The sequence below is a fragment of the Miscanthus floridulus genome, chromosome 18 (assembly GCF_019320115.1).
Source record: "Miscanthus floridulus cultivar M001 chromosome 18, ASM1932011v1, whole genome shotgun sequence".
Lineage (NCBI taxonomy): Eukaryota > Viridiplantae > Streptophyta > Magnoliopsida > Poales > Poaceae > Miscanthus > Miscanthus floridulus.
Genome location: NC_089597.1, coordinates 76,267,672 through 76,293,824, shown reverse-complemented (window position 1 = coordinate 76,293,824; position 26,153 = coordinate 76,267,672). Strand labels below are relative to the sequence as shown.

The following is a 26,153-nucleotide window of genomic DNA, read 5'->3' as shown; positions in this document are numbered from 1 at the left end:
TCTAGATGTTTTTCCTGAAGATTTACCCGGTCTACCACCAGATAGGGATGTTCAGTTTAACATAGAGTTAAAACCTGGAACAGCTCCGATCTCTCAAAGAGCTTATAGGATGCCTCCCAAGGAATTAGCCGAGTTGAAGACTCAGCTGCAAGAGTTGATTGATAAGGGGTTTATCCAACCTAGTTCATCACCTTGGGGATGTCCTACAATTTTTGTGAAAAAGAAAGATGAGACCCTGAGGTTGTGTGTTGACTATCATCCATTGAATGAAGTAACCATTAAGAATAAGTATCCCTTACCTCGGATAGACTTGCTTTTTGATCAACTGGCTGGAGCCAAAGTTTTCTCCAAGATTGATTTGAGGTCAGGTTATCACCAAATCAAGATTAAGCCTAAAGATATTCCCAAAATAGCATTTACCACAAGATATGGATTATATGAATACCTGGTAATGTCTTTTGGTTTGATGAATGCCCCAGCTCATTTCATGTATCTGATGAATTTAGTATTCATGCCTGAGCTAGACAAGTTTGTAGTGGTCTTCATTGATGACATCTTAGTATATTCTAAGAACAAGAAAGAACATGTGAAACATCTTAGAATTGTTCTGACCCGCTTGAGAGAACATCAGCTTTATGCCAAGTTTAGTAAGTGTGACTTTTGGCTGAAGGAAGTATAGTTTTTAGGACATGTTTTGTCAGCTGAAGGAGTTGTTGTGGATCCAAGCAAAGTTAAGGATGCACTAGACTGGAAACCACCAACCACAGTTCATCAGGTTTGGAGTTTTCTTGGAATGGTAGGTTATTACCGTTGTTTTATTCTAGATTTCTCTAGAGTATCCAAGCCCATCACTGGGTTGTTGAAGAACCAAGCCAAGTTTGTCTGGTCATCTAATTGTGAAGAAGCCTTCTAGACTTTGAAGAGATTGTTAACCACTGCACCAGTATTAGCACAACTAGATATCAAGAAGTTGTTTGATGTTTATTGTGATGCTTATGGTATTGGTATTGGATGTGTATTGATGCAAGAAGGCTGAGTCATTGCCTATGCTTCTAGACAACTTAAGTAACATGAAGAACATTACCCAACTCATGATTTGGAGTTAGCAGCAGTTGTCCATGCTTTGAAGATTTGGCGGCATTACCTGCTTGGTAATACTTGCCATATGTATACAGATCACAAGAGTTTAAAATATATCTTTACTCAATCAGAATTGAACATGCGACAAAGAAGATGGTTAGAATTGATTAAAGATTATGACTTGGAGGTACATTACGATCCTGGTAAGGCAAATGTGGTTGCAGATGCCCTCAGTCATAACAGTAAAAACAATGGATTTGACTTTATGCCAAGAGATGGAAAAGTTGAGTATAGAGGTAATTCAACAAGGTAGTTTGACCAATATAACTGTTGGATCAACTATTCGAGACCAGATTATTGCCACTCAGAAAGAAAACAAGGGTATAGCCCATATCAAAGAAAGAGTCCGGAATGGAAAAGCAAATGCTTCAAAATAGATGATGAAGGTGTGCTATGGTTCAAGAATCATCTTGTGGTACCAAAGGTTCCTGAGTTGCGACAGTCAATTCTTGAAGAGGCACATGCTACTAGGTTATCTATTCATCTGGGGAGTAATAAGATGTACCATGACTTGAAACAGAGATTTTGGTGGACCAAAATGAAGACAGAGATTGCCCGGTATATAGCCAAGTGTGATACTTGTCAAAAAGTGAAAGCTATACATTTGAGGTCTGCTGGGGAGTTACAACCATTGCCTATTCCAGCATGGAAGTGGGAGGATATTAGTATGGATTTTATAGTTGGCCTACCCAAGACATCAAAAGGTTTTGACTCAATATGGGTTATTGTAGATCGACTAACTAAGTCAGCTCATTTTCTTCCAGTCACGAGTACATACCCCACTATCCAATATGCTAAGATGTATTTAGCACGAATCGTGAGCCTACATGGAATACCAAAGACCATAGTGTCAGATAGGGGTACATAGTTTGTCTCCAACTTTTGGAAACAATTGCATGCTTTGTTGGGTACCAAACTCCTACATAGTACAGCTTATCACCCACAGACTGATGGTCAGACTGAAAGGGTCAATCAAGTACTTGAAGATTTGTTAAGGTGTTGTGTCCTTAACTATTCCAATAAGTGGGATGAATGTTTGCCTTTGGCTGAGTTCTCATACAACAAAAGTTATCAAGAGAGCATTAGAATGGCTCCATTTGAAGCACTTTATGGTCGTAGATGCAGAACATCACTAAATTGGTCTGAACTCGGGGAAAGATGGTTCTTTGGAGTTGACCTTGTGAAAGAAACAGAAGAGAAGGTTAGATAGATACAAAGTAATTTGAAGACAGCTCAGTCTCGATAAAAGAGTTATGCAGATAAACGACGTAGACCATTGGTGTTTAACAAGGGAGATTTTGTATATCTGAAGGTATCACCAATGAAGGGAGTTACCCATTTCGATGTTAAAGGCAAGTTGGCACCTCGTTATATTGGACCATTTCAAATTTTGGAAAGGTATGGAAAGGTGGCATATCGTTTGAAGTTACTAGAACATCTTTCAGCTGTGCACGATGTGTTCCATGTTTCTCAATTAAAGAAGTGTCTCCGAGTGCCTAAGCAGAATGTTGAGGTTGAAGGAGTGGAAATTGAACCTGATTTGACCTATTCTAAATATCCTATCCGAGTTTTTGATCAGAAAGATCGTGTCACTCAAAGGAGGACAATCAAGTTCTACAGGATACACTGGAATCAACATTCCGAAGAAGAAGCTACATGGGAATCCGAACATTACTTGCTAGAAAAGTTTTTGGAGTTTCTTGCGTCAATATAGAATAATGTTAGATGTGCTCTATCGTTACAAATCGTGTTTTGTAAAAGGACCCTAGCTATTTTATGGATAGGTTTTGTATGTGTTCACTCGACACATTTCCTTCTCCATTACTTACCCTCGGACTTTAAATCTCGGGACGAGATTTCTTTTAGGGGGAAAGATTGTAACACCCCTGGTGTTTTAAATACTAAAACCTGCCATGTCATCATATGCACTGCAAATCATTTGGTCTTAGTAAAAAATTTTATATGCATACACTAAAACAAGTTTACCTTTATGTTGTATGTGTTGATTTGTATGGTTTGAATCAAGTTTGAAATCTTGGTTTTATTTTGAATTTCCGAAAACCCTGATTTCAACATTTAATTTTACCCTGAAAACCTAATTCAAAATCAAAACACATTTTGGGGTTGAGACTAAAAGCAAAAGTGTAGAGCTTATCAAGTTATACAAAGTTTGTTTTTGGAGTTTTCAAAGTTGTTATATAAAATTTGAAGTAATTTGAAAAGGCGTAAATTCTTGAAATGTCCCCTTTTTGAATTTAAACTTGCATTTCAAAATGTAGACCGAATTTGGGTATGGTTATAAAAGTAAAGTTGTATAACTTTGGATTTGGAACAACTTTTATTTTTGGAGATTTTTGAGTTACTATATAAATTTGGGAGTAATTTAAGCACTTAAAATGAGTGGCAATTCGGTAAATAGTTGAAATAGTGCCATCGGGTAGCTGTCACTGCCGGCGAGCTTCCTCTGGCTTCCAGGCGCGCCCGTGGCCTTCTTCAGCTTCGCACTGGCACGAGCAGGCTGCTGCGTGTCATCTCCTTGCTTCTTTGCCGCACTATAAAGGTCGGGACGCCGTCGTCACCGTTCTTTCTCCTTCCTCTGCTTTTCCTGTCACCACCGCCCAACTCCGACGAGCTCGCGCCGACGTCATAGCGCTGTTCCAGTCGCAGCAAAGCCCTTCATAGCTCTGCTTGTTCCTTGTGCACGCAGCCAACTAGCTCTAGTCGCTTGACTTTGCCGGGAAACGCCGCTCGTCACCTTTCTTCCTCGTGGCCACAGCACCACCGTCGAGTGAGCACCGTCGTGGCCAGCGCTCTGCGGTGAGACTTTGTCCTTGCGAAGTATTGTTCTAGCTTCACCTTGATGCCGTGGTGCTTTTATGCCTTGTTGCTTGGTCATTTCTTCCACCATAGCCACCAAAACATCGCCGTCGTCGTTGCTCGCGCCGCCGTGGCTACTATGATCATCGACCTAGTTCTCCGTTGCTCCTCCGGTTTGGCCATTGACTCCAACGTGTTCGTGGTGAGCTCCTGAGTCTTCCTAGGCCATTTGTTTAGGCCCTACTGGTCTTGTTTCACCGGTGTAGCATAGCTGCTCCGCCGTGTCCGCCATGGCCGGCGTCGAGCTCGTATTGAGCTATAATCGATGCAAGTAGTGACATCAGTAGGTGCGCCTTGTCTTGGTGATCATGTTGGTGCCTTCGCCGTCGCCGTTGATCTCACCGGTGGCGAGAAATCGCCGGTCAGCGCGCATCGCCACCGTGGTCCGCGCAGGAGGAAGACGCTGATAGGTGGGGTCGATCTGTCAGTGACTGTGTTGTTTGAAAATGAAAATTTTTCTTTTTCAGAAATGGATGAATAGTATGAGTTTTTGTTATTTTTGTGTAGAATTATTTAGAGCTCCAAAAATTATGAAAATTTTTGTGTGACCTCTCTGTGATGTATAATATTTAGAAAAAATATGAAATGTTGCTTTTCAGTAATTTTTGAATGTGATAAAAATTGCTCAATTAATTAATAAACGGGTTTCCATGATTTTTCTAGGCTTAAATAATTATCCAAAAATTATGAAAATTGTTTTTCCACTTAGTTATCATGTGATGAACCTTTAAAAAAATTTTGAGCTCAATTGGAACAAGTTGATTTATTTCATAATTTTGAATTAAACAATTAATTCATAAAAGCAAATAGTAACCTTTAATGATTTAGGTTTTGTTTGAATTTTTGGATTAAGTGATGACCTTGGGTCATTAGTTGGTAATGATCCTTGGCAATGGAAATAAAGTGAATGAAAAAGGTTTAGTTAGTTTTGACTTGTAACTGTACCGCGAAGGAAAGTTGTATTCAGGTTTTTAACTTTCGCATCCAGTATCAAGCATCATGTTTGTATCTTGCATCATGTTAAACATGGCATTGTTACTACGTGTAGTGAACGAAAGTGAGCACGTGGTAGCTAATCAAGTTGAGGAGGAGGTTACTCCGTCTGTTGAGGTTGGATTTGATATCAGTGGGACGACTCCGGAACCTGACTTTTCCGCCAATCAAGGCAAGCCCCGGATGCATTTAACCTACCTTGTGTTTTACAAATTTATATCGCTTTTGCTTTTCAATACTGCATTAAGTGATCAGGAGTGGGTGAAAACCTAATTGGTGCATTACCAACCTTGTTTTTCCATATCTACCTTGTTACCAGTTTTACTTCGTAAATGCCTAGTTATGCTTAGCCATGCTTAGATAGATAAAAATCGAGTGATTACCTGTCACCTATGAGTTTGAAATGGATCTTTGGTTACGTTTGATTACTTATGTTATCATGAGATATGAGCATGGGGAATAATAAATCTAGACCGGGCGGCTTGGTGTATGAGAGCCACAAGACATGGATGTCTTGTGAGCGGGTTCTTTCCACCTATGTCGATTGAGGCCCGTCTGTTGTTGAACTGCATGAGATGAGATTTTGTAGTACTAACCACATACTCTGGTAAGCCTTAACTTGGTGATTCTATTATGAGAATGGCTACTCACGCACTGGGAGTGGAGAGATGGTGGCAATAGCTTGTACCCACGTGGCCATGGGCTGGAATGGTGGAGTACTGTATTCTCGGGTGGCGCAGACCCATTCTTGTTTTAGAGGACCTGAGGGTAGGTTGGTATATGTAGGTCAAAGACCTGCATATGTCGTGTGGTCAGGAATCCCTAGCTAGGTTTTAATCGGTTCGAATCGTCGTTGCTCCTCGATTATGGAGACTCAACTCACTGTTCATCATCGTAGTTTAATAACTGGAACTTGAGTAAGGTTTGAGAAAGTGTTGGATATGAAGTTTCATGATCTCATCATGGATCATGTCAGCTTTGTATGTGATCTTTTTAATGATAAAAATGTTGATATAAAGAATCTTGCTAGAGAGCTTTTACGCAAAAGAACTTTGTTTATTGCTAAAGCCATACCTTGAATCCCTGAGCCTGCATTCCTGAGTCTTCTCAGTTTTATTTTGGTTAAGCCTTGTTGAGTACTTTTGTACTCAGGGTTCGTTGACCCTTGTTGCAGGTGAGCCTCATGAGCAGGTCTATTTTGGACCGTGCTGCAAGACTGTTGTTCAATCCGATGACGACAAGTAAATGTGTGGCCCTTGGGCAGGGCAATTTATTTGTGTGTTTTGTTTTATGTTAATAATGCCACTCCACTACTACTATGGTTTGTAATAATAATCATACTTAGTTTGTGAAACAACTATTTTGTAAATGAAGTTATTGTAAGACTTCTGCTATTTTACTCTAATGTAGATATTTGAATAAATGTTGTAATACTACAATGACTATAATGGGATCCTGCTCGGAAATCGTGGATGATTCGGGGTTCCCTAAGGACACCCGACAGACTTCTTAAGTTACCGAGAACATATGCATAGTCATCAGAGGTCATTGGACAGTGACAGGTGCTTGTGGGCCCTATAATTTAGGAGGTTCTACCACACTAATCTATGCGTGTACTTATGAAAATTAAGAATGACGTTTCTGAAATCAAAAACACTTTCTCTTATCGATTTTGCTATCGTCTCCTCAATCTTTAGTCACACCCGACCCCAGCAATGGCAAGGGGTCAGGCCTCACTCAGGGGCTAATAAGAGTATATCTTCCTAAAAACATTCCCTATGCCTGACCCTTTCTCACATTAAGATCTAGAAGCAAGGGTTGCGGAAACAAACGCTGAGCAAAACTAGTTGGACTGTAAGAAACCTACGCCCCAGTGGCTATGGCATTTTTGCTCACCAGCGTGATTAGAATTTTTTGCGCGCACCTCAAGCTTTAAAGTCTTAACAACGGAATGGGTCAGAATGCATTAACCTTTTTATAAAAAAGGGAGAAGAGCCAAAAGTCTATTTAGCCATAAAAAAAGTTAAGAACTTGTCCACTTATTATAGGTTCGCCGCTTGGCCTATCTAACTAACTAATTCTTTGGGGGATGATCTCATCCTCTATCTTGGCAGATAAGTCCTGTGCTCAAGGGGCCACCTCCTTGATATCCTCTAGCTGGGCCTCATAGTAACCGGGTGCAAAGCCTAGGCTCATCGTCGCCAGATCGATGTTCCCGTAATGAGAATGGGCGATCGCAAACAAAGCATGTCCCTCGAGATTTCACACACTCAATCCATAATCCAGACAGCGCGAATCATGAATGAGCTCGTCTCCTGCTCTAGGGCTAGTTCAAGGTTATCGAAGACTAGCTGGACAGCGATGCATAGGGTATCATGCTCATCTCTCTCCTTCAGGAGGGAGGCCTTCACCTTGTCGAGCTCCTTCTCTAGGCCGAGGCTCTTCATCACCTCTGCCCCAAGCTTGTCTTCAAGACCTATCCAAGTCACATACCGACCATGTCAAAAGGCCTACCATGGATTCTAGGGAGAAAGACAACAATGGAAACCGGAGGCATACCATCCACGTCTGCCCGAAGCCTGCGTGCCTCATCATGTTGCTGGGTCACCTCAACCTCCAGGCGCTGGACCCCTTCCTAGCGTTGACCAACCTCTATGGCAAGCTTAGTGGACACGCCCTCGGTCATAACCTTCAGGTCCCTCTCCTCCTCAAGCTCTTCCTTGAGGAGGTTGATCCATTGCTGGGTGTCAATGCGCTCCTGGCGAGCCAAGTCACACTCCATGTGGAGCCCCTCTATGGCCTAGAGCAAATCATCCTACTCCTTCTATAGTTGCTCGGCCTCCATGGTGTCCATGTGTGCCCTCTCGATCAGGGCCATGAGCTTCTCCCTGGCCTCACGGGCATTATCACGAGCGTCCTTCTCCTAGACTCAGAGGTCAGCTAGCTCCTAGGTAGCAGGGCAAGCTCAGCCACCTCCTAATGGGCGGCAGCGAGCTGTGTGGCCAGCCCCTCACTCTGTCGCATCTCTCTAGTGAGGCAGTCCCAAATGTTCTTCTCATGATGAAGGAATTGGGACTTCTCCTGGCTGTAGATGATAAGGGACTACAGAGAGGACAGGACTTAGAGGCGCGGAAAGAGAAAATGAGGGTCAGAAACATAGTCATATCATATCTGGCCAACCAGGACGATGACATCGTGCAATGAGCTCAGTGCGGTGGTTAGGGAGCGAACCATGGTCCCAACCCCTATGTGGACGCTCCCCCATTCTCTCTCCTCTGGTCTGCCCACCAAATCTAGGATCCTCCCCACATGTGTGGGTTGCCGCCCACCCAGACCAGAGACCAAGATGGCCCCACACCAATCCCAAGCGGCGCCGACCCCTCTTGTGGCAGCAACTCCTCTAGAAAAGACCCTCTGGTGGTAGAGGGGGTGGGTGATGTGGGTGCAGAGGCCTGTCCTATCTTCACATTTGCTAAGGATGCCTCAAGTGTGCCTTCTTCCATCTGCCCTACAGCAGACACGGCCACCTACACGGACGACGACTTCGATTGTGCTGTTTTCACCTGTGACGTCGTAGCCACACCCGGCCATGCCATGTCTACCCTGGATGCCTTGGGTACACCCTCCTCCATCTGCCCCACTGAGGAGGCAGCCAACTACACAGATGATAGCTCTGACTATGCTGCTTTCGCCTATGATGTCATGGCCACACCTAGTTGTGCCACGCCTGCCACAGGCGCCCTAGACATGACCTCCATTGTCTGCTCTCCCATGGACATAGCCACTGGCTGCGCCTCCCTGATTGATGTTGTGGACACCCCAGTGCCACTCCCACTCACCTCTGGTGCAGCGCTAGCTGGCTCCTAGCACGTCTACCAGAGGGTGAGGCTCTTCTTCGGCACAAGCCTCAAGAGAGTCCACGTCCTCCAGCACTGTAAAGGACATGACTGTCAAGTTTATGGCAAAAATTCATTAGAACAAAAGGATGAAAAACTCTTGACTCACCTCGACGCCATCGGACAATGATAGTTTAAGGCTAGCCCACCCGATCCCAGCTACTCATCGTTGGCACATTGGCGCTTTGAGCCCTCCCTCTACTTGGAGGGTCTGGATGGAGTGGACCGGCCAGTTCCCGCCAACTCTAGGGGTGCCATGGGAGGCTTGAATAGAGCGGGGGACTAGATTCCACCATCTTCAAGGGCGCATCCTCCCACTCCTACCCTAGGGCAAGCCACAGGAAAGGCCCTACCTATGGCAGAGATGGATCCTGATCCCCACCACCCAGCTCATCCCATTGGATGGGCGACCCAAAATTGTCCCCACCGCCTAGCTCATCCCATTGGACAGGTGACCCAGAACCATCGCCTTCTTCCTCTTCTTCTTCTTCTTCTCCTCCTCCTCCTCCTCCTTCCTCTTCCTCCTCCAAACATTGCTACCGCTTTCCTCAGTTCAACGTCGCCCGCTGCTTTACCCACCACCTTGCCTTCTTATCATCCTTCTCCTTCTTCCTCTTCTCGTCCATGGCATGGTTCGGCTCCCTCACGGTTGCGTGCTCTGGCATTGGTGCGATGGAGGCTTAAAAGCCTAACCTCGCCTATAGCTCGATGAAGCCCTTGTCTGGCCACATCATGGGATGTCCTAGGATCAGGAGCATGGCATCGAACTCCTCCATCGCCTCCTTGATGCGTTGCGCAACCTCACTATCATAGAGCGGCCCCTGGACAAGCACCGTTCTATCGAGGTGTGCACCGGGTGTCATCCCATTTAGTGGGAGGGTGCGTGCCATCAGCCCCAATGATACCTACCCCGTGGAGGCCATGGTTTTTCAAGAACATGATGGTGTCAAGGATATCACACATCCTCTTCTTTTCCTTCTTGGGAGGTCCCCACGACCACACCAGTGCCGCCTCTTCGATGAGGCATCCGATGAAGTCTGGCAAGGGGGCGGCAGCGTCGTTCTTCACATAGAACCACTACGCATGCCACCCTTTGTTGGACCTTGACATTTGACAGGGCATATACATGGTGGACCACAACCCATCCACACTGGCAGGTCCCCAGCTCTATCCCTCTTCTTAAGATGGGAGATGGAGAAGAAGTACCACCATAGTTCAAAGTAGGGTTTGATCCACAGGTTTCCCTCACACAGCGCGATGAAGGTCACAGCTCAATACCATTGCGGTTCAGATGCTGCAGCTCAATCTAGTAGTGGTGCAGCAGTCCCTGAAAGAATAGATGGGGAGAAATCATGAGTCCACGCTCGTGAAAAGGGTGCGAAGGACACAACGTAGCCATCGGGTGGCGCCGACACATCCTCGCAACTAGGCACAAGCCACTCCACCACATCGGTCCTCCTGCGAAGAAGATCATGCTTGATGAGGTCCTCCATGTGCATGTGGGTGATGTCAGAGTGATACCATGTCTCCATCGGAGGCAAGGGCGAAAGAATGAGAGCTTTGCTGGCAGAGGAAGAGCAAAGGCAATAGATCCGAACACTGGTGGCGAAGAAGTGGAAAAGGCGAGGTTGTGGTTAGGCATGCCAAAAGGTGAAGGGAAAGGCTGCTATTTATAAGGGAAGGTGAAGCGAGAGGCTAATCGTCTGCCTAGATCTATGCGCCCACTGTGCCATGTCACATCGCCTCTCCGAGAAATGTACGAATACTACCTTTGGCCGCTCCATCAAACGCCCCCGCCGCGCCTCGTGACATCGCCTCTCAGAGCAACATGCGCATGCCATTTCTGGCCGCTCCCTCAAAGGACACACCGAATGATGGTTTGCCCCATTCGATGGGCTGAGAACTACCATAGGTAAGGAGGGATACGGAGCTAAAAATGATCCCATGGCCCATTTAGGCCTAGGACTTCGAATGTTGTCCCATTGATGGGTTCATAACCACTCTGGGCACCTTCAGACTGAGTGGTGGAAAGAGATGGGCCCACTAGCGGTCAATACCCAAGCGCACGAGTGGCACAGGCATCTCGGCCCATGTTCGAGTCTTGGTCGGTTCCCAGTCCATGGTTTTTCCTCAAAGAAAGGCAGTGAGCCCTTGGGAGCGGTCAAATGGAACCAAGAACTATATGGATTGGCCGCCAAGAATTTGGAGTCAGTGGATTGGCTGCCAAGAATCTGGAGTCTATCACCAGCTGACTCATGCTAGACCCCCATGAACGTCAAGCCAGGCCCCACTTGGACTAGCTCGTTAATAGCTCACCGAGCACCATGATTCGTCCATTGAGTAAAACATGGCACGGCTTAGCACCTCCATTTTATTAAAAAAGGCTTGAGGGAGGACGATCAAAAAATGAGCTGACCCCTTGACTAGACCCTTGCTATGCATGGGGCTCAAGGGAAGTTGGACTCATAAGGAGACCGAATACGCGGTCACATGACGATGGCGGATCGATTGGATCCAAGAGAGGTATCGGAATCAAGAGAAATCTTTCCTGGACCCCCGAATCCTACAGCTACATGTTCCCAAGGAATCCAATCGCAATAGAAGGGAATCGCAACACACCAACTCATCCTACAGGCACCAGAAGATCGAAGCCCTTGATCCAAAAAAGCCAACGAAGGAGTATCCTACTCCTCCATAGGCTCAGGTGCTACTGTTGGATATCGGTATTAGGGATACCCAAAGAAGGGACTCACCTAGATAATCAAGGACGTATTTTTGTCTTGACTGACCCCTAAGGGATGGTCTCTATCTCGCCCAACTATGAGGGAACAGGCCCTGTGTTGCCTGACCCCGAGGGTACAGGAGCCATCTCGCCTGACCCTATGGACCTGGGCTCCATCTCGCCTAACCCCTTGGTCATGGGCCCCATGTCTCCTAACCCCAATGGTATAGGAGCCGTCTCACCCGACCCTAAGGCCACAGGCTCTATCTTGCCCAACCCCTAGGGCATGGGCTCCATCTCGCCCGACGAGGACCCATACCACCTCTAACCACTACGGGTTTAAGGGTATGACCCTAGGGTCAAACTTCTAACACTAGGATGGAAGCAAGCATGTCTCGGTGTGACCCATGGCCACATTAGGCCACATCCAAGGGTTCGCATCACTAATAGTGATGGGTGCATGGTTGTTGTGCTGCATAATCCCCGTACAACTGCTGACAGGCACGTCGGTTCACCACGCCATCCACCAAGATAGGATGGGATGCCACGACCAGCTGATGATGTCGAGGCATGGCACTAGTGGTGAACAGGAGCTTGATGTGGAGCTATGCCCATCACCATCTATAGCATTGACAGGAGCCACATGAAGGTGAAGAAGGACACAGGCGGCCCTGGAGGCCCTCTTCTTCCTCGCTTTCCCCTTTTCTCTCTCTTTTCTCTCTCTATAACCTGCGCCTTCCCCTTCACCTATAAAAGGGGAAGCAGGACACCCCATGAGGGGGAGGAACATACAGCTAAACAAACTCTCAGCACTCTTCAATCCTTCCACCAGAGACCTAGGATCCACTCCCTCTCTCGCTCGTTTGTAACCCCTACTACAAACTAGTGCTGGTAACACGAGTAGCAGCATACTGGACATAGGGACATTTTGCTCAAACCAGTATAAATCCTTGTGTCCTCTGAGCACACCATCTGGGCCAGATGCACAGATACAAATTTACTAGCCAGTGGTTCAAAAAATTGACAGTGGCCTTCTCTCTTTATTTGCTTATTTTGTGCTTTCCTGATTGCGCATTTTGACTCTATTCCCATGCATTTATTGTATGTGTCCTACAAAATAATGATTCTCTAATACATGTGGAATTAGGTCAATATAAGTAACATATGTGCGTGAGATATGCTAGTTCTCCTCTTTTTTATGTCTTATTTGGTGATAGAATTTGGTCGATAAGGACCGCCAACAAGATCCCCCAAGCTTACCCCTTGCTCGTCCCAAGCAAGAGCTAAGACATTGGTTGTTGAACAGGAGTTGCTTCAAAGTCAGTTACATTTCACAAGTACCATGTCTATAATGAAGTATTCTTCCTTGATTTAAATAAGTTGGCTTTTATCCACCCTTTTACCTTGATCCCTGGGGGCTTGTAGCTTTTCCATGTCTTGGGCAGTTGCAAGATAGAATGGTTTCATAGAATCGCTAGTCATTCATTCCTTGATCGACTTTCTTTCTAGAGGTTTTAGGAGTTTTGTAAAATAAAAGTAAGTTCCTCAAATGATTCACTTGATCGCTCATTTGTGATGATCCTTACCAAAGGCTTTTGATGTTTGCCTTCTTTTTATACTACGTCTAAAGGCTTTTTGTGGAGTTTTAGGTAGGGATGAAAGAGAGGCATACTTGCATCACATAATATTGCTAAGTCAAAAACTGGATCCAAGGAGATGCAAGTAATACACTTTGATCAAGAATGTGCAAGTGTGTGGAATTTTAAAATCTTTCCTAATTCTAAATATTTTTGTACTCCTTTGAATGATGACTCTCTTTTTGATAAATGCCTTTTATTTAATAGTATGGGCTATCTTTATTTCTTTCTTTTCTTTTCTTTTCTTCATGCTCTTTGGCATCCATATTTTTTTCTCATGTAGTTTTTTGGCATGGACATTTTTTTCTATTTATTTCTTTCTCTCTTTTTTTTAGCATAGACCATACTTCTTTAGCACATGAAAACTTTATAGTATTTATTCGGTGGACGGAAAAACATGTTTTTGCGTAACTCTCAGTGTAAGAGTTAGTTTTTTTATTTGTGGGTGTACGTGAATCTTGATCATGGGTGCATGACGAGAATCTCAATAGGGGTCACAAACAATTTGACAAAGCTCAATGCAATAACAAGTAGCATATGACTAAGGTTTTTCATTTTATAGTGTCATATGGCCTCGATAGGAAATTATAATCATCGAGGAACTTTTCATTTTAGCATTTTTTTTAAAAATAAAACTCTAGATGTCAAGTTTCTCTAAGAACAAAGTCATAGCAAATTCTATTTGTGCTATATCATAACTCACAACTACTTAGAAAAGGATCATGCGTTTGCAACCCATAAGTTTCAAGTTTTAGGATGAGACATCTTTAGCCAACAAACTTAAATCTTGGGGAGTACTAAGTTATAAACTAGGCACAAATGAATTATAAAATAGAGCAACTATTCATCATTTCAACAAGGAGAAACTAAACATTCTTACTACACATATGTGGAGTGAAATAAATATTTTATTTTATTGTTTTTATCATTTTTTTTTGGAATTTTATAATATTTTGATTTTTTAAGTAATGCAAGATAAAGGTACCTCTGCTTCGGCTGCTTTTATTAAAATGTAGAGGCAAACTTAAGGTTTGATTTTATTATTATTATTATTATTATTGTCATTATTATTATTATTATTATTATTATTTTTATTATCAAGATTCACCAAACAAGTTTTCATTCCTGTTGTCATCTCAAAGACTTACCCACATGAAGTTGATAAATTCCTACAAGGGTTAGTCCATATGATCAACCACAATCTACACTAGTAGTTTTGGTTCAATAATCAAACTCGACTCCATATCTAATTTGATTAGGGTAGGCTATATAACCTAAGCACCATGCTTAATTTAGAAAGCCTATGGGAGTATGATCATCACATGCATGACCAACGCCCAAACCAAAACATACCCGCATAAAGAGAGGAAGCATGAAAGGATAAATAAGATTCATCCAACGGAGGTGAAATATTGAATGGTGAACAAGAGAACGATAAGTTTTTTTTATTCTCTCTTTGTGTTTTTATGCAAGGTAACAGAAAGTGGTGAGGGTGCAAGATATACGTTACCTTATGGGGGTCCTCCCCCAAGCTAGCTCAGAGCCTATGGTTCAGGGTTGTACCCCTATGCTTTTTGGCTTTTCCTGCATGGTTAGGATATGGTAGATCATGAGTGGGCTTACCATCCCTCATGATTACCGCATTAACATTTTCAAATGAAATCTCGGGTTGCTCTAAGATTTTTATTTTCAAAATCATTTGCAGGAATTATAGTAGCAATTTGAGCTAGTTGGTTTTCAAATATTTTATTAAGGCTTAATTGGATTTTTAAAGAAGAGGTTAAGCCTTCTAGGTTTGAATTAATGTTTTCCAAAATTTTGTCATTAGAGGCAAGCATCTTTGTTAAGTTTTCATTTAGTTGAGCTTGCCTTAACACAAGATCTATCAAGGAAGGTTGATTCGAATTGTAATTTGAATTGAAGTTTGAATTACCTTCTTTGAATGGTGGATGTGATTGGTTATTCCACCCGTTATTACCTCCTTGTGGACAGAACCTATTTTTTTAAGGCAAAAACTATGGGGGAAGTCCCCACAACACTTCTGTTGATGTAGGCGTCGTCCTCATGGGTCTCAGGGCAATTGTTCCATGAATGTCCACTTTCACCATAGACTTCGCATGTCATATGCAAGTCCATGGCCTTGACGGTGCCATATATTGCCTCCTTCTTCTGGGCACGCTCATTAAGCCTTTTTATTAGAAGGTCTATTTTTGCGACAAGCATATCCATCTCCTTCATGGTATGAATGCCTTTTTGTTGCTCATCTCGGAGCCTCTCATCACCCCACCATTGATTGGACACCATTTTCTTAATGAGAGTCATAGCTCCATTGATGGTGAGTGAGAGGAAGGCTCCTGTAGCAGTGGCATCGATGTGATCCCTTGATATGGGTGTTTACCCATCACACAAGTTCTAGAGAATGAGCCAATTGTTCTATCCCATGGTGTGGGTATGCTTGGATGTATTCCTACAGCCTCTCCCACACCTTCGGAATAGATTCCATGGAATTCTACTAGAAATTTGAATTCTTCCCTTTAGGGCGATGGTTTTGCCCATGGGGAAGAATTTCGCAAGGAACGCCATGGAGCATTTAGCCCACGTGTTGACAGCTTCCTTGTCCTTATAGAACCACTGCTTTGCCTTCCCCACAAGGGAGAAGGGAAATAGACAGAGCCTAATGTTCTCTAGTGTGATATCCTTTATGATGATAGTATCGCACAGCTCGAGGAAGTGTTGAAGATGTGCGTTCGCATCCTCGCTAAGCAAACCACAAAAAGGGTTTGCCTGCACCATCGTGATCAGCCCAGTCCTGAGTTCAAAGTTGTTGTTGCTGGTGTTGACAACAGGCCTAACGGGCACATTGGCAATAGTAGGGATGGAGTACTCATAGAGCGACTTTTGGGCCATAACGGTAGTAGCGGATGGTGCAGGGGTGACTAGTTTGTTTATTAGTGAAGTGGCAAAAGAGGAAACAGTACGAGTCCGATTCTTCCTTAGGTGTGCCTCAAGATTTTCGGTGAAGCTTGTCGACAAATCGAACTAGTCTAATAATATCCTATTTTCATCCACAACAGTAGAAAACAAAGCAAAGTTATCCTGTTATGAGCAATGGCTACTACATGTCACACCCCAAAATTTTTTATTTTGGGTTGTGCATAGAAAACACTAAATAAAATGAATTATTTTAATATTTGTATAAAATTTACCAAGTTTAATTTGAGCTAGCGCAAATTTAGTTATAGGAAAAATGTGAATTTTCATAGTTTTCTAATTTTGATGGGCGTTTGGATGATGTGATGTTTGCTTGTTGCTTCTTTCTATGTTGAGAGTGAGCAAAGTCTTTAAAATGCGTTAGTAGGTCGATTTTCCTTCTCCGACACGCCTTTATCTTTTTCTACCATCAAATTCTTTGTTTCTCGGCTCAAGTTTTCGTTGGGAGCTTCCTAAACTCTTTTCTTTGTAACGCAAATTACTCCTTTTAGTTCCTCGTCCGTCAATCAATCTCTACAAACTTCTCAAGAATTTTTCTAGCTTTTTCTAGAACTTGTTCCTACTTGTCTATGAGCATAATTTAATTTTTAGATGCTCCAAATTATCTTATCATAGGCTCCAAATACTTTATTTGGGTTCCTCATGTTCCATAATGTCTCTGGGAATTTTCCCTGAATTTTTAGAGCTTTCAGAGTATTTTTCGTGGCCTAAATAATAATTCTAGATTTTTCTAGAATTATTTTATCCATGAAATTAATTAATTCCAAAAATAATAAATATGTACCAACCCCTTGGGCAAAAAACACCAAAACTACCGTTAAGGGGAGCCCCTAGTTTGGGAAATCCCTCGTGTAGTAAATTAGATTTTTCTCCTCCATCTTTTGTCGCCGCCGTCGCCGCCACGCTGCCCAGCCTGGCCATCCTCTCCTTCGTGCAACAAGTCAAGCCCACCCCTACGCAGCTACTGTTGCCAAGGGCGTGTGCTGGCTGTATGGGAGGCCAAAGGATGAAGACAAGGTAATTACAAAATTACCACTAGTTCATAATATCATCGTCGTACATTTGTTTTAAGTCTGTTTCGAGTTGTTCCAGTTGCATTAGATTCGTATCGATGTGATCTACATGCTAATGTCGTCGTTTTTCAGGTCAAGTGACTTTTATATATGTGCTTAAATATTAATTTGATTAATATGCATGCAACTAGTTTTTATAAATTAAAGCAACATAATTATATACAATGCTCTTTTGCAAATAAGTTTTAACATGACTAGTTGCTAACATAACTATGTTTCTAAATTATAATATGTTTAGTCTAAACACACATATCAAATTTGATTAGATGTTCTCTCATGTCAGTTTGTATTTGGAAGTTAAAGTTGAATTGGCATAAATGATATCAAAATATTTATAAATAAAATATGATTAGCTTCAACTCAGTTTTTAAGTATAAATATGATTTGTTTAATCTAAATTATTTCTACTCACATAGTTTTTCCTAATTAACATAAATCAAGCTTATAGTCTTCTCTTTTCTTTTATAATATAAAACCCTATAGTCATTTCTTGACAACCGTAGTTTCGATTAGCGTGCTTTTCATGTCTGTGTGTTCATAGTGACATGTAGAACATCTTTAAAACCTTTTTACTTGCTTTTCATATGTTTGGTGTACTGCTCTAATTTAGATCTATTGTTTGCTTCATGTATGATTGCATGGATGCTTGTGTGGTGCTTTATGATCATGTCTAGTCGGTGAGCTTTGCGTTGGTGATATAAAAGAAATTAGTGATCCAGAAGAAGTCCTTTGGAGGTTACAATTCAATAAAAGAAGGATTTGAGTTTAAGGCAAGTATAGCATGGGATCTTCCTTATTGTTCTATACACCATTAATCACTTATCATACTGCATGTGTCTACCTTGATTACCCCAAAGGATTCCCTAGTACTTTGCTACCTTGTACCTTGAAACCTATGGGGTATTGCATTGGGTAGTATGATGTTAGTGCTCAAATAAAGCCATGATCTTGTAACTTAACTAATGATATATGCAACAAACACTAAAAGATGCTTTTTAGCAACATGGAACAAGGGGGCTAGAGCAATGGGCTATTTTATGGTGCTCTAGATTCCTCTCCCTAAGGACTTATCTGAAAGTGATCATCCAGGACTTACAGTATAGCTATGAGGGCTACATGGCTCTAGTTTTAGCTTAGTATGAGGACCTTTTCTAGCTTGTTAGAGGTTACCTTTATGGCGTAAAAGGGGCATGTTTCGGGTTGGATATAGTGCGGTCTCTATCCATCAGTGTACAGGCTGCACAATATTATACCTGTCAGAAGGGGAGCTCTACATTCACAGGGCATAGAAACCTAGCAGGCCTAACTTGTTAGACGAACCTTTGAAAGGCTTCATAGTGAACCTTGCCGACCTTCCTTGGAAGTGGGTCAAGAGGCTGATCACCTCAGGTGAAAGGGTAAATCACGACTCACAGTGAAAGTGTACAACCTCTATAGAGTGTAAAACTGGTATATCAGCCATGCTCACAGTTACTATCGTAGAACCGACCAATTTATAAGAGTACAAGTACAATGGCAGCCCACAAGCAGTCGCACTATCATACTTGAACCCATATAAACCCGGTAGTCCGTCGAGTACCACGACGGGTGTCGATAAACGATTTACAACAACCAAGATCGTACAGGATTCAACATACATGCCACATATTACATAAAGTTCATAGATACACTTCATCATCAGAGTACGAATAAAAGTTATTACAAACCAAGTTTGATAGATAAAGCGGAAGCAATTAAGTTCGAAAATAAAGTTTCCAACATAGTTTGATACAGTGCCAAGTAGGATCACGGTCCACAAAAGCAAGGATAGGAATTAATAAAGAAGCCTGCCCAAGGCTTACTCCTCATCCACGGCAGGATAGAAGCAACTCTTGCAATAACCATGATACACAGTGCCATCTGCAACAATGGGAAATAAAACCCTGAGTACGAGAAGGTACTCAGCTAGACTTACCCGTCATGAACCAGAAATAAAATGACTCCAAGGATTATGCAAGGCTGTATAAGTGGACGTAACTTGACAACATTTTAAGTAAAAGGGAATTGACCCATTGTACAATTACGATTCCTTTATCAAGTTAATTATAACTATCCATTTCTAGATTAGCAACTATCCTGTGCCAAACATGTGGTATATCATTTAGAAGCATAAAATAGTAACCATAGCAGGTATTGTAATTCCATATTCATCCGAACCATCTTGTTTCATAACACAGTTACTACGATGTTGGAGCTAGTCAAGTTTCTCACTATCTGGGAGAGACGGCGATTCGAATCGATTTCAACCAGCTGGGAATTTATTCTTAACACAAACCCAGGTCTACCAGCCACGATAGCCTTAGGTCACCTTTGGTACAACTCAAGTACACATTTCGTGGGTCCGTACCGCGCCGCACAATCTGGAACACCAGATGCCAGGATGTTTAGGCCAAGCCTGCCTTTGGGCTTAGTCTGATCGTTCCCCGGAAGGAGCGCACAACAGAACGGGTCCCGGCCTGAGTTGAATTACTCGGCTTCGCGGTCAGAATGAGTCATCCGGCCAGCTAAGTGAGAGGCATGCATTCAATCTTGTCAGAAGTTCCAACAACGATACGGTCCTTGATCGACACAGACGGGGATAGATTCACACCCAAGACCTCCATGCCTTGTTGCTTCTCTATTGATCTCCCGCCCGGTCTCGATTTACTTTTACCCCATGGTTCTGTTCCACGATAGCAGATATAGCCAACCGTGCTCCGGTATCCACCTATATCTCACAGGTGACAGGACATCACCTGACTTCTACCGGTCTAAGCATGGCTAAGCATATATTCGATCCTAGACCTATACCGGTTAAAGGTGTAATATCTGGACAAGGAATGTACATGCACCAAGTGGTTCCATTCAACTCTTATAACCTAATGCATCAATCATAAGTACTTAAGTAAACATTTATAAAATACTGGGAGACTTAGAATGCTTCGGGGCTTGCCTCGCAGAAAGGAAGTAGGGCGGTGGTCAGGACACTCCGGAAGCTCTTCAGGGTTCTGCTCCACGCCTTCGGGAGCTGCGGCTTGCGGATTCTCCTGCTGGTCCCCTTCCTCTGCTTCTTCAAATTCCAGCAATGTTATCTCTTCCTCCGATCCTAGATGCATGAATATGGCATAAGTATTACGAATGCATATATGTTAACAAGTGCATCATGTTTATTGAGTAGGTGCATATCTCTTCTCGATTATTTAATTAACTACTTCCACAATGCATCGACTATACCACAAAACAGCAGCTAATTGTTTCACTCATAACTAGAGTTCTACTCATCCAAATGCAGTGATCCTAGACTTTCTGGAAAGCTTATCAAATTATCTACAACTTTGTTATTAACCATTCTTATAGCAAACATCATCCCTATCATGCAACTTATCAAACTACAGCATCTATCCGGAATCCTTTTAAATTTGCATTTTAAAGCAACGATACTTCTACTTCATGAAATCACTCATAATTTGACAACATAAGCCTACCAACAGTTTAAGCATGCCAAATACATTCAAGACAATATAATGGTGAAGCCCAAACTATTTATTTAAATGCCTTTATTATTTTACTTAGATTTTTTGGTTAAATAATAAACATATACAGATGTGCTTCATAAATTCTCAAAAATTTATAGTGCCTTACTAATGCTATCAAAGGACTACTGTAAAAGTTTCGTACCATTTTGCCATGTAGAACATCCTATACAAAAATGGCAAGGCAGCAAGGCTTGAAATAGCATAAATGGAAAACCCTATTGAAAAGTGTCAAGCAATAGATTTCCTATTTTTCTTAGCATCCATATGGTACTAGGATTACCTCCAACAAATTTCATGAATTTTGGATTCATAAATAATTTATAAAAATTCATGCAAGGATTAACTATTCATAAAAGAAAAATCTATAACTATAAATCTACACATGCACTGGTCCTCAAATTTTCACCAGAGCTCATATATCCTAAGACTAGATTACCACAAAAATTTCATAATTTTTGGAGCACAGGAACTCTAGATATAAAATAAACAAATTTGAATGCATTCAAAAACACATTTCAAATCTCTATTTAAATCTCCAAAAATTTCTACTGTAAATGTCAAGAACATAATTTTCCTAAATACTACACTTCCTAAGGAGCACTACTAAATTTATTTCACAATTTTTGAAGCTACCAAACTAGAGATACAAAAATTACAAAACAACACCAAATCTGGATTTAAATGAACTAGCCTATTCCACTCCTATCGCTGACCGGTGGGACCTATCAGCCAGGGGACCCCACATGTCAGTGAGACACGAATAGAGCAGCGGCGCTGCTCAGCACTACGCGGCTACAGCTCATCGACGGCGAGCTTCGCCGGCGGTGACATCATCACCCAGTGACCTACTCGACCTAGCGCATCTATCGCACCACTTGGCTGGCCCTATGGTCGACGCTAGTGACAACGGCGGCGGCCATGGCGGATCGTTGGCGCTGAACGACGGTGAGGTGCCGGTGGAAGCTACGGCGGCTCCAACTAAGGCGTGGACGAGTATCTCTAGACCACAGCGATCCTATACCACAAGCTATCACGGCCAATGGTGGACGGAGGCGATGTGGCCACGGTGACGGGGCTAGCGGCGGAGCTCCGGCGAGGTGTTGCGCGCTGCGGTGGCTTACCAAGCTGGAACAGCGGGCAATGGGGGACGCCGGGAGTTGCTGGGGAGACGGTGCTGCCACTGTGGTGACGAATGGGCGGCTCAGCGAGGCTTGGCGTGGCTATGGCGACGACGGAGGCAAGGAGGTGCTCGGCTGCTGCCGCGGTGAGGAAATGAGGCCGAGGCGAGGCGACTGGAGAGCTGGGCTGAGTGCGGGTGGGTGCGGGCGAGCGCAGGCGACTTAAACGCGCTCTCTGGCCAGGCTCTACCGCGCTGGGCAGGGCGCCGGCGATGCGTAGCCAACCCCGTGTCCACGCGGTGGCCAAGGCCTGAACCGGTCGGCCACTGAATCCATCGATTAAGTTCATTCAGTCCAGCAAAGCCGAGACTGACGACGAGATTTCAAGTTGAATTTGCCGTCGAGACAGGGTGATTCAGTGAATGATTTTTAAACAAAAATTGTAGCCCTAAGTACCATCTACAAATCTTGTTCAAAGAACTTGTTCTAATTTGCAACAGAAACGGAGTAAAATCATCCCAAACATCGGCTGTTAGTCAGTCAAGGTTCATGACTTAGCAAAAATTTGCTAAGTGTTGCAAATGTTGATTTTTCTGATTTTTGTGATCCAATTTCACACATGCTAGGAACTGAATCAGTTAGTGACCCAAAAATAAAAGTTGTTCCTTATGTCAAATACTACAACTTTGCTTTAGTGATCTCCTCCATGCAAGGTTTCTAACACCTAGTTCAAACTGGGTCAAACAAGCTACATTCAAAAGATGGTACATACTTAAACTATGACATAATGACCTAATTAGCCCTAGCCATAAATACCAAAGTTGTTCATGATCATATTCTAAACATGTTTAAGCTATTTGCAAGGTCACACAATCATCTACATGTTTACACTCATGATCATATGCACATACACATGGAAACATGAAATAATAAGAATGTTGCATATGTTTCAATCAAATGTTTCAAGTGTCAAAGATTATATATGAATGCTTTATGATCATGCTCATGCTATGCAAGTCAAGTTATGCAAGGCTAACACCTGAGGTGTTACAGCCCCTCCCCCTTATAAAAATCTCGTCCTGAGATTTGCAAGACCTACCATTCTTGGAAAAAGGCGAGATAAACTTCTCGTAAATAATCTTCTCTCTCCCACGTAGCATCTTGTTCACTGTGATTGTTCCATACCACCTTATAGAACTTAATAATCTTACTCCTTGTCACTCTCTCCATCTCCTCTAATACTCGAATTGGCTTTTCTTCATAGGTCAAATCCGATTGAAGCTGCACGTTGGTGGGTGCAATAGCTTCTTTAGGTACTCGAAGACATTTCTTCAACTGAGAAATATGGAACACATCAAATATTGCACTCATCTCTGGTGGAAGTTGTAACTTATACGCAACATTTCCTTTTCGTTCCAAAATTTTGTATGGCCCTACATATCTTGGTGAAAGCTTCTTTTTCATCCCAAATCTCTTCACACCTTTCATGGGTGATACCCTCAAGTATACATAGTCACCTACTTCAAAAGTCAGTGGTCTTCTTCTTCTGTCGGCATAACTCTTTTGCCTCAATTGAGCTGCCTTCATATGTTGTTGGATGATACGTACTTGCTCTTCAGCTTCATTGACAAAGTCAATACCAAAGTATCTCCTTTCATCGGGCTCAATCCAATTCAATGGAGTTCTACATTTTCTGCCATACAAGGCTTCAAATGGAGCCATTTTGATACTCGCTTGATAACTGTTGTTATAGGAGAACTCAGCTAAAGGTAACCATTTCTCCCATGACCCTTTTGAAGATATAACACAAGCTCTAAGTAAATCTTCTAGGATTTGGTTCACTCGCTCTGTCTGTCCTGAAGTTTGTGGATGGTATGCTGAACTTCTGATTAGCTTGGTCCCCAAAGCCTGGTGTAAGTGCTCCCAAAAATGAGCTATGAACTGTGGCCCCCGATCTGAGATTATAGTCCTGGGTACTCAATGCAATCTCACGATCTGGGAAACATATATCTCAGAGTATTTCCCCACGTGTATGTTGTGTGAACTGGTACAAAATGTGCTGACTTGGTGAGACGATCAACAATTACCCATATTGAATCGTGACCTTGTGGCGTCATTGGAAGGCCTGTGATAAAGTCCATGCTGATTTCCTCCCATTTCCATCCTGGAATAGGCAATGGCTGAAGTAATCTAGCAGTTTTCATATGGACAGCTTTTACTCTACTGCAGTTATCACACCTAGCAACATAGGCTGCGATTTCTTTCTTCATCTTAGTCCACCAAAAATGGGTTTTCAAATCTTGATACATCTTACTACTACCCGGATGGATAGACAATTTGGACGAGTGAGCTTCATCTAAAATTTGATTCCTTAGCTCACAGTCTTTTGGTACCACTAGTCGGTCCTCAAACCATAATACACCTCTTTTGTCCAATCTAAAATGTTTGGTTTCTTGCTCTTGCATTTTTCTCTTGATGTGACTTATTCCTACATCTATCTGCTGTAGCTCTATGATTTTGCTCTCAAGTGAACAACTGATCGTGATATTGTGTAGTACAGCAGGATGTAACAAGTTGAATCCATCTTCCAACACTGCTTCCACAGTGTTGCAATGAGACTTCCGACTGAGTGCATCGGCTACTACATTAGCTTTACTTGGATGGTAATGCACTTCTAAATTGTAGTCCTTAATCAATTCCAACCATCTTCATTGTCTCATGTTCAGTTCTGGCTAGGTAAAGATATACTTGAGACTTTTGTGGTCAGTATAGATATGACATACATTGCCCAACAAGTAATGTCTCCATATCTTTAATGCATGAACCACGGCTGCAAGTTCCAAATCATGTGTAGGGTAGTTGACTTCATGTTTCCTCAATTGCTGAGAAGCATATGCAATTACTCTTCCTTCTTGCATAAGCACACATCCCAAACCTATTCCCGATGCATCACAAAATACATCAAAAGGCTTTTCAATGTCTGGTTGTGCTAGCACAGGTGCTGTAGTCAACAAGGTTCTGAGGGTGTGAAAAGCTGCTTCACATTCTGGTGTCCATTTGTACTTCTCATCTTTCTATAGTAGTCTGGTCATAGGCTTAGCTATCTTTGAGAAATCTAGAATAAATCGATGATAGTATCCTGCTAACCCTAGAAAACTCCGAACTTCATGAACCAAAGTTGGGGCTTTCCAATCCATGACCTCTTGTACTTTTGATGGGTCTACTGAGATTCCACCTCTTGATAAAATGTGACCTAAGAAAGGTACTTTGCTCAACCAAAATTCACATTTGCTAAACTTGGCATATAGCTTATGCTCCCTCAATCTGGATAGGACAATCCTCAGATGTTCTTCATGATCTGACTCATTTTCTAAATAAATCAATATATCATCAATAAACACGACCATGAACTTGTCAAGTTCAGGCATGAATACCGAGTTCATCAGGTACATGAAGTAGGCTAGGGCATTTGTTAGTCCGAAAGACAACCAAATACTCGTATAAGCCATACCTAGTAGAGAAAGCAGTTTTAGGTATATCCTCCAGTCTGATCTTTATCTGATGGTAGCCTGATCTCAAGTCAATTTTGGAGAATACCTTTGCCTTCGCTAGCTGATCGAACAAGATGTCGATGCGGGGCAACGGATATTTGTTCTTGATGGTCACAGCATTGAGTGGTCTATAATCTACACACATTCTCAGTGACTTGTCCTTCTTTTTCACAAACAAGGCTGGACATCCCCACGGGGATGAGCTAGGTTGGATAAGACCCTTGTCCAATAGATCTTGTAATTGAACCTTAAGTTCCGCTAACTCGTTGGGTGGCATTCTATAGGGCATTCTGGATATGGGTGCCGTACCTGGCACTAACTCGATCTTAAATTCCACGTCCCTATCCGGTGGTAGACCTGGTAATACTTCTAGAGATACATCCGAAAACTCACAAACCACTGGAATCTCACAAAGTGTGGTGGTTTGGATAGCACAAGCTAAATGTTGGGGTTTGAAATCGCGGGAGAGTGGTACTAGAAAAGCATTCCCTCCCGTGGGTTCTCTCAACATAATAGTGCGTGTGCTAGTGTCAATAAGAACACCATGATCCTTCATCCAATTCATGCCTAAGATTACACTTATCGATAACCCGGGCAATAT

General features: G+C 42.7%; 1 protein-coding gene across 1 annotated transcript; it reads right to left on the bottom strand.

Moving 5' to 3' along the window:
- Positions 1–15,260: 15,260 nt before the first annotated feature.
- On the bottom strand, positions 15,261–16,172 carry LOC136524039 (uncharacterized). The gene is made up of 2 exons (XM_066517524.1): positions 15,751–16,172; positions 15,261–15,645 (listed from the first exon to the last, which is right to left on the bottom strand). The coding sequence occupies exons 1-2, from the start codon at positions 16,170–16,172 to the stop codon at positions 15,261–15,263; spliced, it is 807 nt and encodes a 268-aa protein (XP_066373621.1).
- Between the last annotated feature and the right edge of the window lie 9,981 nt (positions 16,173–26,153).